This window comes from Eurosta solidaginis, chromosome 2, assembly GCF_040869045.1.
Source record: "Eurosta solidaginis isolate ZX-2024a chromosome 2, ASM4086904v1, whole genome shotgun sequence".
In the NCBI taxonomy this organism is placed as follows: Eukaryota; Metazoa; Arthropoda; class Insecta; order Diptera; family Tephritidae; genus Eurosta; species Eurosta solidaginis.
The window spans coordinates 298,866,144-298,880,067 of record NC_090320.1 but is presented as its reverse complement, the minus strand read 5'-3'; the positions used below and the strand labels follow the sequence as shown (position 1 = coordinate 298,880,067).

The 13,924-nt window shown below is 38.8% G+C and overlaps 1 protein-coding gene across 3 annotated transcripts in view; it reads right to left on the bottom strand.

The window, feature by feature from the left end:
* Positions 1-5,506: 5,506 nt before the first annotated feature.
* The window catches only part of mdy (midway), a 69,295-nt gene continuing 60,877 nt past the window's right edge, over positions 5,507-13,924 (bottom strand). For all 3 annotated transcript variants that reach the window (XM_067768713.1, XM_067768714.1, XM_067768712.1), the window contains exons 6-11: positions 7,206-7,314; positions 6,992-7,141; positions 6,617-6,924; positions 6,387-6,553; positions 6,211-6,316; positions 5,507-6,151 (exon numbers count right to left, since the gene is read on the bottom strand). In XM_067768713.1, the coding sequence (XP_067624814.1) occupies positions 5,927-6,151; positions 6,211-6,316; positions 6,387-6,553; positions 6,617-6,924; positions 6,992-7,141; positions 7,206-7,314 (1,065 nt within the window). In that variant the 3' untranslated portion in view covers positions 5,507-5,926. The remainder of the gene's footprint in view (positions 6,152-6,210; positions 6,317-6,386; positions 6,554-6,616; positions 6,925-6,991; positions 7,142-7,205; positions 7,315-13,924) is intronic.

Below are 13,924 nucleotides of genomic sequence, written 5' to 3'. Positions count from 1 at the left end.
CTCCCACTCATAACTACAATCTCCTTAGTAGAGTCGGTAGCAATGCCGAACACCAGCCCCCCCCCCCCCCCCCGCCGTCTTCTTCCCCCCTCCTTTCCGGCAGCAATAGTGTTGGTCATGGAAACAGACTCTTAGTCCCTACCATCTCTTGCACCGTTTGCCAGCACAGAAGATATATGTTTGCGTCATCAGCCCAATGCAGCTCCTGCCTTGGATGGTGCCACTTTCCTAGATGTTATGGTCTCCGCGACGGCAACTCCCCGACGGGCTTCATTGCGCCATGTTGCCAGGCCATCAGCCGCAGGTACAGTGTCATAGAAATATATCCTCCTGCCAACTGTTGCCCCAGTGCAGGGATGCACCTTAACGTTAAGCTAATCGTTTATCAAAAAATTTCCACCGTTTCCGTTGAAACACTTCGAAATATTATCGATAAAGAAATTATCAAGATAAATTGTGTCTCGTTTTTAACCGAACCGAAAAGCTTTCGTTAACGTTAAAAACGTTAACAAAAACGTGATACTTTATGTTTGAATTGTGCTGGCAATGCTGTAGCCATGGCGAGGCCGTAAGGTGGTAACAGCGAGCGGACATACACGCAAACTCCATGTAATTTGTTTGTGTAATTCGTTGGTGGTAATGTCAAAAATACTCTGAGAAATGTTCGTACTGTCAAAATTAATGAGAAAAGTTGCAATCAGCTTGGCTAATGCTTTCACCTTTAATGACTCCGCCATCAATTAGCTTTGCCAGCATAGTTTGAAATTAATAATCAACATAAACGATTTGATTTCGTTTTGATATGGCAGAAAACGAAACAAAATCATTTCGTTAATTTGACGTTCTTAACGTTAATAAACGAAACGAACTGACTTTGTTTCCTTTATTAACGGTAATTATCGTAACGAAATGATATCGGTTCGTTGGTTAAGCATGCCTGCCCCAGTGGATACCGCCCTAATATCAGAGCCATACACACTGGCGATAATCGCATTATCTTAGGCGATTTCAATGCCCATGACGATCTATGGCATTCAAACCTGCAGGCGGATAGCAGGGGTGACATGTTGGCGGATCAAATAGAAGAAACGACGTTCTGCACAATAAACGGATACGCCCCCACTCGTATGGTACGAAGCTGTCACAGTTCGACAGATATATCAATCGTGAGCGCAGGACTAGTAAACTTCGTCAAATGGCAGCCGATGGTAACATTGGAATCCGACCACCTGCCTATACTTATTTCGCTCGAGCGAACCGCCGTCTTTATCGTCACCGAAAAATGCACTTTCATAAACTTTAAAAAAGAAAAGTGGGATGAGTACAAATCCTTTACAGACAGCCGCTTTGCTGCCCTCCCTATCCCGACTGATGCTCGCCAAGGGGAGCGTGCTTTCCGCAAGGTCATTGAATCCGCCTCGGCTCGCTTTCTTCCCGCCGGAAGAATTCCCGAAATTCGGTCTCATTTTCCGGCGGAGGCCGCAAATTTAGCGAGAGAACGTGACCTTATAAGACAGCTCGATCCCGGCGACCCTCAAATAAGGGATATAAACCAAGGCATCAGATTGCTTGTGGATGAACACAAGCGGGCGAAATGGGAGGACCTTCTAAGTGATTGTAACCTCTTTGCCGGTGTGGGTAAGCTTTGGTCCACCGTAAAGTCCCTATCGAATCCTTCTAAGCACAATGACAAAATTTCCATCGGCTTTGGCGATAAAGTGCTGTCAGATGCGAAAAAATGCGCGAGCGCTTTTTGCCGACAATATATAATGCATTCTACGGTTGACAAAGTTAGACGGCGGGCCAACAGACGCGCACATAAACATATGTGACCCGGCCTATGAAAAGGTGGCTTATGACTCAAGAAAGAAACAGCTGTTAAAGATAAAAAATGAATTTCTTCGATTTCTTAGTAGTTTTTCTTTTGCATTATATTTTTTGTGTCATAAGCCACCTTTTCATAGGCCGGGTCACATATGTAAATTCAGCGCGTCCCTAATTACCATCACCACCAAAGAGGTTGAGGATGCCATTGGTCATGCTAAACCATCTAAAGCAGTGGGCCCAGACAGTATAGCCATGCCGATGCTTAAAAGCCTAGGTAAAGAGGGTTTCAAATATTTAGCACATGTCTTCGACCTGTCCTTTTCCACCTTTGTCATTCCCAAAAAATGAAAAATGGCCAAGGTGGTCCCGCTACTAAAGCCTGGAAAACCAGCTAACATAGGAGATTCATATCGCCCAATATCTCTTCTATCGCCAGTAGCCAAGACACTTGAAGCCATTTTGCTCCCCTATTTCAAAGCAAATTTGCAACTAGCCTGTCATCAGCATGGTTTCAGAAAACTCCATAGCACCACCGCCGCGCTAAATGCCATTAGCACCCAGATAAATTGCGGTTTAAATCAAAACCCCCACCAAAGAACAGTACTCGATGCGCTAGACCTATCATAAGCTTTTGATACGGTCAACCATGGCACATTACTGCAAGACCTGGAAGGGTCTACACTTCCCCCAAGTCTTAAAAGGTGGACCGCAAATTATCTGTGTGGTCGGCAGGCGTCGGTGTAATTTAGAAACGCAACATCAAAACCAAGAAGAATTAAACAAGGGGTACTTCTACATATCAAAGCTACCTTCGCCACCAGAAGAAGTTACTATCGTTTCCTACGCCGATTACTGCACAATAATGGCCACAGGCCCAGGCCCACAGATCGATGAGCCTTGCAACAAAATAAACGCCTACCTCCCTGATCTCTCCAGTTTTTTCGCCTCGCGAAACCTGACGTTATCACCGACTAAATTATCAGCGACCTTATTTAAAATATGGACGTCCCAAATGTCGACCATTTAGAACATCCACATCAATGGCACTACCCTACCGACTGTCTTACACCCCAAAATCTTGGGTGTGACGTTTGATCAGGATCTACATTTTGGTGAGCATGCAGCCGAAATTGTACCGAAAATCCAGAGCCGCAATAATATCTTCAAATCTCTTGCTGGCAGTGCTTGGGGTAAAGATAAAGAAGCGCTCATTACCACTTACAAAGCAATTGGCCAGCCGATTGCATGCTACGCGTCCCCGATATGGTCGCCAAGCCTAAGGACTGCTCAATGGAAGAGGCTACAGAACTACCAATATACTGCCCTCAGAACCGACAGGGTTGTCTTCTTATGTCTCCAGAACATCATCTACATAATGAGGCGAGAATACTCCCCATTAGGGAGAGAAATGAAATGCTAACCAAACAGTTCCTTTTGAATACCCAGAAACCTGGGCTTCCCAACAGACATCTGATTGATGAGCCAACACCGCCCAGGGGCTTATGGAGTCATTATGAGGAAATACGGCACCTGAGAACACAGCCGTATGAAGCCACAAAACATAAGCTGGTCCTCAGTAAACTCCACAAACAGGCGTCGGACCTCTATGCCAGGAATTGCCCGGTGAATCCTGTACTCAAAGAACAATACCCAAAACTTGCAGAAGAGAAACGCACACTCCCTAGGGAAACGCGAGTCAGTCTAGCTCAACTTCGATCTGGATACTGTAACAAGTTAAACTCTTACCTATCCAGAATCTACCCCGACATACAAAACATATGTCCTGTTTGTAATGTGTCTCCACATGACACCAACCATCTATTCAACTGTATTGTGGAACCAACGCCTCTAAAACCCCTCTCATTATCCACCCCTGTTGAAACAGCGAGTTTCCTTGTACTCCCATTAGAGGATATTGATGACAATTTGTGATCGGGTGCAACTATTGGATGGGGCGAAGCACTGCTACAACAACAAGCAAAATTTAGTGGGGCATATTTACCACTCACCCCAGCAAGGTTTGTTAACAGTGCGAGTTTAATCCAGCTAAAGTTGACATTGTTGCTTTGATCTATTACAGACTATTTTTTTGCCGCTCATCTCAGCTTAAACGGCCGAAATAGCGAGTTAATTTTACAAAGTTATTTCCAAAGTTATATTTTGCGTCAAAAAACCAATCCAATTACCATGTTTCATCTCTTTTTTCGTATTTGGTATAGAATTATGGTATTTTTTTCATTTTTAGAAATTGTCGATATCGAAAAAATAGTCGGATTTCGCCCATTTTTAATACCAAGATAAAGTGAGTTCAGAAAAGTACGTGAACTAAGTTTAGTAAAGATATATCGAGTTTTGCTCAAGTTATCGTGTTAACGGCCAAGAGGAAGGACAGACCGTCGACTGTGTATAAAAACTGGGCGTGGCATCAACCGATTTCGCCGATTTTCACAGAAAACAGTTACCGGCATAAAAGCTATGCCCTTACCAAATTTCACAAGGATTGGTAAATTTTTGTTCTACTCATGGCATTAAAAGTATTCTAGGCAAATTAAATGAAAAAGGGCGGAGCCAGGCCCATTTTGGAATTTTCTTTTATTTTTGTATTTTGTTGCACCATATCATTATTGGAGTTGAATTTTGACATAATTTACTTATATACCTACTGTAAAGATATTAAATTTTTTGTTAAAATTTGACTTTTAACATTTTTTTTTAAAGTGGGCTTGTTCGTCATCCAATTTTGCTGCCAAATTACAGCCTGCAAAACTTTTATATTACCTTCTTTTAAAAGTGGGCGGTGCCATGCCCATTGTCCAAAATTTTACTAATTTCCTATTCAGCGTCATAAGGTCAACCCATCTACTTAGTTTCATCGTTTTATACGTCTTTGGTAATGAATTATCGCACTTTTTCGGTTTTTCGAAATTTTCGATATCGAAGTAGTGGGCGTGGTTATGGCCCGATTTCGTTCATTTTAAATAGCGACCTGAGAATTTACATACCAAATGTCATTAAGATACCTCAAAATTGACTCAAGTTATCGTGTTTACGGACAGACGGACCGACGGACATGGCTAAATGAATTTCTTTTTTCGCTCAGATCATTTTGATATACTTATAGAAGTCTATACCTATCTCGATTAGTTTATGCCGTTATGGATTACCGTTATGCGAATAAAATTAATATACTATATGAGCTCTGCTCAGCTGAGTATAAAAATTAAATTTAAACCCTAAACAAAAACATGTCAAACTCACTAATTTTTGGGGGTAGTATCGTTTTCTCATGATAGAAATTGTTTTTGTATTTTGAAGTTCCGATAAAGTTTCATCAGTTTTTCTAGCTTGGAATCCAAGCAAAAATAAAATAGTGATTCTCGGATTCGTCTCTAGTTGGAAGAAGAAAATAAAGAAGAAACGTAAAAACACACAGATTTGATAGCTAATAATCTAGCTCTTAGGAATAGAACTTATGTGAATGGGTAAATTAACTTTTTGTGAATAAATTGTAGATTATTGCATGGGTAAATATGGCCTGAAAGTTAGTGAAATCCAATACATACCTAAACGGTGATGAGGACGAGTTTATCAGCCATTATTGAGCAGCCGTAACATATGGATCTTCGATGAACTCAAGCCTTAATTTCTATGAAAGTAGGCCGCATTAAAACGAAAAAACTTTTTCAGGATTTACATAGTTTATCACTCTTCATATTTATGTACAAAACTTAATCCAACACGTATATATTTATCCTAAGGCATGCATTTTAACTTAATAACCAAGTATTATTTTAAATGTAAACAAATTCAGTTTATATCCAAAAGTCTATCAAATATTGCTTCATAATAATATTATTATCAAATAAACTTTTTAATATTATTTCTTCATTAGGAAAATAATTTGTAAAAAACCTAATTAATCGTAAATTTGGTTATACATATTAAAATTGCAAACTATAATAACTTTTCACATCAAGTTTCTTCCGGCCTTAAGCTTTTTAAAGCATTGTATTGTACCCGGCTACCAACGGCAACAATTTACATGAAATTTGTTCAAAGTACACAATTTATGCCCTTTCCATATAAATTGATTGATCTACTATGCTTTTGTTATTATAGATTCATGATAATGCGTCACAATATAGTCGTGGTAATACATCATTATGCAAAGTGGTTGACCTAATATAATTGACGCCCATACAATAATATTGCCCATGCGAGGCCCCATTTTACGTTCAACTGCTTTCGATATCGCAGAAAGTGGAATTTGTCCAATCATACCAAGAAAAGCCCATATTTTATAGGTTTGCAATGGAACGGATACCTTATCATGAAATTGAAGAAAGTTAAAAATTAACGTCATAATTTTATGATCTTACTTACTAAGTATTCATGGAAAAAAGCGCTCAAAAGAAAAACAACTGTAGACGCTTGCTTTGATGAATATCCCATCTTAACGACAGGAACATACAGATGTCTCACGCACCACCTGCATAATATTCAAAGATTAAAATATTAACAAAATGATAACGTAACGACTAAAAGTTAATCGTGCTTACCGATGCACCGGCATATTCCATGTACGCCAAAAAGTATCAGTATTGTTGGCATTCCACCAATCGTTATAGAAATTACGATCAGCGAAGTGCAGCAACTCGCCAGTAGCATTTAGAAATGAATGGAAGAGCAAGTAAAAGAAACAGAGCCAAACTAAATGGTTGGGTAACTGTACAAAGAAGAGGAATAATTTTAAATATTTTTCTAAAACATAAAATACGTTAACTCTCACCGCCAACTTAAGCAACCTCTCAGTCGCCAACCCAATTTCCATGTTTGAAAATGGTACGAGCGAGTTACGAACTGCTGGTATGATCCATTGTTGAAAAAGACCCATAATCACATTAAATCCAAAAAGTACTTCCAACAAACGTTTAAATAAAAACCGTTTACGTACGCGTGTTGTTCTGGGGAAGTTTAGCTCATAGCATAGCGTTGGTGCAAGTAGGAAGTAGAGTAAGTCCTTATAACTTAAATTTTCGGGGTATTGAACGAGCTTGGGTATATCCTCATCGACATCCGCATCGAAAAACACATTTTCTGTGAATATTATATGTAGTCTTGTACTAAATACTTTGTATTACATTGCGGATATTTTAAAACTTACGTAAGTCTGCCACTGATATACTTGGTCGCCTCTCACGTGGATTGTACTGCTTGAGATAATATGTCTGACGACACCACATATTTGTTTGCACATAGCTCCATAGCTTTAGGAATAGTATGGAGTAAATAAAACAAACAAGTGAAGCGCCAACTGTAGAGAAAAAATTTAGATTGAGTATTAAAAATTATTCAGATGTGGTATTTTTGTCAATTACTTAAACTGAACGCTTCGCCTTTTAAGTGTATTATCACCACCGGCAATGATATGACGACTATTATGTTGATAACTTGTACAAACATTCCAAAGGTTTCAGAAAGAATTTCCTGGAAGGAAAAAATATACATTTACAAAAACCGAGGAGGACGTCCAGCAATGGGGTGGGATCATAATGAAATACGTGCAAAATTCCTTGGTACACAAAATTGTTTCCTGTGAGCAACAACATTACAACAACCACATGAAAATTGCCAACTTTATCCCACACCATTGCTGTTTTCCTCCTTCGGATAATTTATACTCAGGTCCAAGACGTGTAGTTTGACACCTCTCCCGATATTTTTAGATGCTATTGTAAATTATTACTTAACTAGCAGACCCGGCAGACGTTGTTCTGCCTAAATAAAAATAAATTTAATAAGCTTTTTCCGTCTAACTCTGCCCTTCCCCTCTTCACTTTTTCTTAATCCTTTTATTCACTCCTCCCTCCGTCTGTTTCGCTTCATCTATATCTATCTTCGTCTCATCTCTGTTCAGTCTCCTTCCCTCTTTTCTCTTCTCTCAAGTTCTTCTCATTCTTCTTCGTCCCTTATTGCCAGTCCCTGGTGGGATGTATTTTCTTCCAGTCCCATTCCGAGTCCCAGTCCCACTCCGAGTCTCAGTCCCAGTCCGTCTCTGGTCTACTTCCCGGAAAAAAGGATCGCAAATACTAATAAAGGCAAATTTATATACCAAATTTCAGGCAACTCGAATAGGACGTATGTAAATAGGTATGTGGGTATTATTAATTCATGTCTTTATTTCGGCTTCGCATGCATATTTATCAGTTGCCAGGTTGATGCGACTAAATCGAATATCACAATTAAAATTACTTTAAAGCTCCCAGCTACAGCTTACATTTGATATCCATATAACACACACATTATAGGGGTATCCGGGACTACGTTTTGGCCTATATCCCGAGACCCTAGTCACCCAGCGGTAAAAAAATTACTCTGTACTAAAGCACACATCCACAGCTTCAATTTATTCTTTATTATTTATTTCAATTAGTCAATGGACTTAAATCCTTACAGACTATGATACAAACTAAAATTAAGAGATAGTTATTTCAAATATAATAACGAGCAATGGGAGCATTACTGGAATAGTGGGTTTTAAAATTGTCACAATAAAATGGATAAAAACTGCGAAGACACCTCCGAGGAATATTAAATCGAATCCTATCCAATAAACATGGACAGTCAACGGACCCATTAATAATATCATACGTAAATGACAAGCAGAGTATTGATCTGCGATTTTCTAAAGACTTAAGGCTTAAAAGCATAAGTCGCGCAGAGTAGGCGGGTATAGGATCAGAGAAGTTTAAAGGACGAAGGGCATATTTGAGAAACATTTTTTGTATTATTTCAATTCTGGTAATAGCAGTTTGACTACTTGGTCTCCAAATAAATACCCGTATTCAGATTAGATCTAACAAAAGACGTGTAAAGTAGCTTAAACGTGTAGGGATCAGAGAATTTGGCAGCATTAAGCCGGAGTCATTGGTGCCGTATGTCGTATCGCTGTATCCGTATCCCTAACGTAATCAGCTGTTTATCGTTACGACGGTAAACCAAAACCCAATTGGTTGGCTACGATACGGTTACGACCTTAGAGGCACCAATAATCGATTGCATTGATTCTCATAAGGTTGGTCGAATCAGCTGTTATAAGGTTACCGATACGGTTACCGATAAAGCATTAATGTCTCCAGCTTTACGCCCCAAAAAGCCAAGCATAGAATATGAGGTCATGAAATTTATGTGCTTGCTAAAAGAAAACTTATTGTCAAAGACAACACCAAGGTCCCTAATCTCATTAACACATTGAAGCTCACAATTAGAAATACTATAATTTGTAGTTAGAAGATTAATTGACTTCGAGTAGGTCATTTGAAAGCATTTGGACGAATTCAAAGAGATACCGGAGTTCAGGCACCATTGGTGCAACTAATTAATATCAGTATGCAACATTAAGGCATCATCTGGCGTCTTAATAGCAGAAAATAGCTTTAAGTCATCGGCGTATAGCAAACACTTCGCGAATGAAAAGCAACTACTTACGTCATAAATAAATAACATAAATAAAAGTGGACCTAATATACTCCCTTGGGGAACCCCAGAAGTGGCTACAAACGGACTAGACGATTGTCCATCAATGGAAACAACACACTGTCTGTTACTTAAATAAGACTTTATCCACAAAAGAAACGAAGTGTGGAAACCAAGGCTACCTAATTTTTTAATTAAAACACTATGATGGATTTTGTCAAAAGCTTTTGAAAAGTCAGTATAAATGCAATCAACCTGAAAACCTGCAGAAAAAGATTCAACACAATATTCACTAAAAACAGCAAGATTAGAAACTGTTGATCTACCAGCGACAAAACAATGCTGGAAGGGAGATATTAAAGACTTAACCGCAAAACTCAACTTGGCATTAACACCATGCTCAAAAATTTTGGAAATGGTAGAAAGCTTTGAAATAGGTCTGTAATTACGGACATCATTTTTGTTACCACTTTTAAAGACGGGGGTAATGGAGGTGAGCTTCCACTCGTCAGTGAACGTACCGGACGATAGAGATTTATTAAAAATTATTCTTAAAGGAAGAACTAGAGTCGGGCAGTTTTTTAACAGGACTGAAGAAAACCAATCAACGTCTGTTTGAGACGAAGATTTAAGTTTGAGAATAGTATTACTAATATCATCAGAAGAGAGACACAGGGCACCAAAGTTTAGAGCAGTGTTAAGATTCGAGGAGGCATCAAACGATTGATAGCTATCGTCGGCAGAAAAATTTGATTTAAAAACCTCCGCAAATAAGTTGGCTGTATCACCTGGTGTTCGCGCTGAGTGGCCATCAAGGGACACTCCAGACGGTATACTCGAGCAACCTTTTTTGGACTTGATATAGCTCCAAAATGTTTTCGGATTCAATTTAATATTAGACTCGATTTTATGAATATAGTTGGTGTACAGAAGCTTATCCAAATAATTAAATTTCTTCAAGTATTGCTTGTATTTAGTGAAGAACAAATGGTTCTTCGTAAGTTTAAACTTACGCATATATTTATTTCTGAGATTCCTCAATTTTTTCAACTCTTTCGTATACCACGGAAGTTTGTAAGGCCTTATTCTTCTCATAGGAATTTTATGCAGGCAATGATTTAATAGAATAGATTTGAAAGTTAGGAAACGATTAGAAGTATCCAGTCCCTCAAGTACCACTTCCCAGTCTATTTCAGATAAAAAACTATTAAAACTGGGAAAATCAAACGAATTAAAGTTAAAAGTAAATCTGCTTTCAGAAGTATCCTGTGCATAACTATAAAAACTAAAATTAATAACCAAGGGTAGGTGATGCCTGTCCTTGTGAGTGATTGGATTTGTACATTCACTGATTTCACAATTAATATTATCACTAATAATTATGAGATCGAGTAATCTATTTAAAGTATTAACACATTTGTTGATTTGCAATAAATTAAGACTAAGTAAATTATCAATGAAATATAATTCGTGATTTGCAGAGAGATTATTAGGTGTAGGACCAAAATTACAAACATTACAAATCGCCGCGATTTTAAACCTAATTTTAATGTTTTTCACACAAAAAATGTGGATTTCGTGTTGGGGATTTTGATTATGGGATTTCGATTTTGGGGATTTAGATTTTGGGAAAAAGGCGGTAACCCGCACTAAAGCACTCATCAACAGCTTCAATTTGATACCCATAATGTAAAAACACATCTAGTGTTACCCTGGTCCACGTTTTGGCATATATCTCGAGATCCTGGTCACCAATAGGTATGGAAACTACCCTGTACTAAAGCACTCATCAACAGCTTCAATTTGATACCCATAATGTAAAAACACATCCTAGTGTTACCATGGTCCACGTTTTGGCCTATATCTAGAGACCCTAGTCACCAATAGGTATGAAAACTACCCTGTACTAAAGCACTCATCAACAGCTTCAATTTGATACCCATAATGTAAAAACACATCTAGTGTTACCATGGTCCACGTTTTGGCATATATCTCGAGATCCTGGTCACCAATAGGTATGGAAACTACTCTGTACTAAAGCACTCATCAACAGCTTCAATTTGATACCCATAATGTAAAAACACATCCTAGTGTTACCATGGTCCACGTTTTGGCCTATATCTAGAGACCCTAGTCACCAATAGGTATGAAAACTACCCTGTACTAAAGCACTCATCAACAGCTTCAATTTGATACCCATAATGTAAAAACACATCTAGTGTTACCCTGGTCCACGTTTTGGCATATATCTCGAGACCCTAGTCACCAATAGGTATGGAAACTACCCTGTACTAAAGCACTCATCAACAGCTTCAATTTGATACCCATAATGTAAAAACACATTCTAGTGTTACCCTGGTCCACGTTTTGGCTTATATCTAGAGACCCTAGTCACCAATAGGTATGAAAATTACCCTGTACTAAAGCACTCATCAACAGCTGCAATTTGATACCCATAATGTAAAAACACACCGTAATGTAAAAACACATCCTAGTGTTACGCTGATCCACGTTTTGGCCTATATCTCGAGACCCTAGTCACAAATAGGTATGAAAATTACCCTGTACTAAAGCACTCATCAACAGCTTCAATTTGATACCCATAATGTAAAAACACATCCTAGTGTTACCCTGATCCACGTTTTGGCCTATATCTGGAGACCCTAGTCACCAATAGGTATGAAAACTACCCTGTACTAAAGCACTCATCAACAGCTTCAATTTTATACCCATAATGTAAAAACACATCCTAGTGTTACCCTGGTCCACGTTTTGGCCTATATCTGGAGACCCTAGTCACCAATAGGTATGAAAACTACCCTGTACTAAAGCACTCATCAACAGCTTCAATTTTATACCCATAATGTAAAAACACATCCTAGTGTTATCCTGGTCCACGTTTTGGCCTATATCTCGAGACCCTAGTCACCAATAGGTATGAAAATTATCCTGTACTAAAGCACTCATCAACAGCTTCAATTTGATACTCATAATGTAAAAGCACATCCTAGTGTTACCCTGGTCCACGTTTTGGCCTATATCTCGAGACCTTAGTCACCAATAGGTATGAAAACTACCCTGTACTAAAGCACTCATCAACAGCTTTCATTTGTTATCCATATTCTATAAACACATTATAGGGGTACCCGGGTCCACGTTTTCGCCTATATCTCGAGACCCTAGTTACGCAGGAGTACGATAAATACCCTGTGCTCCAGCGGGTTAGTGGGTCAGAATATACCCGCGGTAGGTATGCCTGGTGTAAGAGGCGACTAAATTGCCAGATTCAAGGGGCTGTGTAGAACAACCCTTCAGGTTGCCAGGGCAATATAAAGCTTCTCCAAACCCAATTGCCAACCTCACCTATCCGCGGCGAATCCTGTTTCACTAACAGACGAGGCTCTGAGGACCCCTAGCTCCTCATGGAACTTGGGGGTGGGGAGGGAGGGAATGGCCTGAAGGAAGTATAAATCCTCACGATAGTGAGGTGTCGTCAAAATATGTATGTTTTAAGGACTTGGGGGCTCTTCCCACACTAGAGCTAAAAACCTAAGCCATCTGAAAACACTTCAGTGAGCTTGTATACGAAAAAACGTCGCGTTAGATTAAATTCAACGCGGCATCATTTTCGATATTCCGGTTTTCAGGAGAAGAAAATTTGTTTGTTAAAAAAGGAAATTAAAGAACTTAGATTACAAAATCGGGACTTACGTCGTCGGTCTATAATTGCTGCCAAAGATGCCATTGCAAATGCGGTCACATTTGCGAAAATGATTGTACAAACTGACAAACGAGCATTTTATACCGACGACGAAAAGATAATTTCGCAAAATATAAATTTTATATCAACTAAAGCGTTTAATTTTAAGCGCGAAGAGTTGGGTTTCGCTTTGCTACCTAAAACTTCTCTTTTGCGATGGCGGCCCATTCGAGTTGTTGTACCCGGTATCAACGAGAACGTGTGTAAGAATTTAAAAGACATTGTAAAAAATATGTCCAGAATCGAACGTCATTGCATGGTACTTTTTGTCGAGATGCATATAAAATCAGATTTATGTTATAATAAGGCAAGAGACTTAATTGATGGCTTCGAAGATCTCGGTGGAGGCCATCGTACTTTGCAACTTGGAAGCAAATTCCTTTTTTTTATGATTAAAGGTATTACATCAAATTGGAAATACGTTTTTTCATATTATATCACGGATGGCTCTATGAATGTCAAAACCTTAAATTTCATACTTCGAGACAATCTTTCCAATTTGACAGATATCGGTTTAAATGTTAAATCTATCGTTTGCGACGAAGCAGGTATTAACCACTCGTTGTATGACAGTTATTTGGGTATCCAGATATCAAAACTATACTTCATGCATAAGAATACAAAGGTGTATGCCTTCTACGACTATTGCCATCTAATTAAGTCTATACGTAACACCATGCTTTTCTACCAAATTGAGACTGTTGATGGTATTGCGAGCTTCGATGTCATACGTGCTCTGTATGACATCGACAAGCAAAACTCCCAACTTCAAAATTTGTCCGAAACATACAGAGGGTCACGTTTACCCGTCAAATTTTGATCGTTCAAATGTTTTAAAGGCGGTACAAATACTAAGTAATT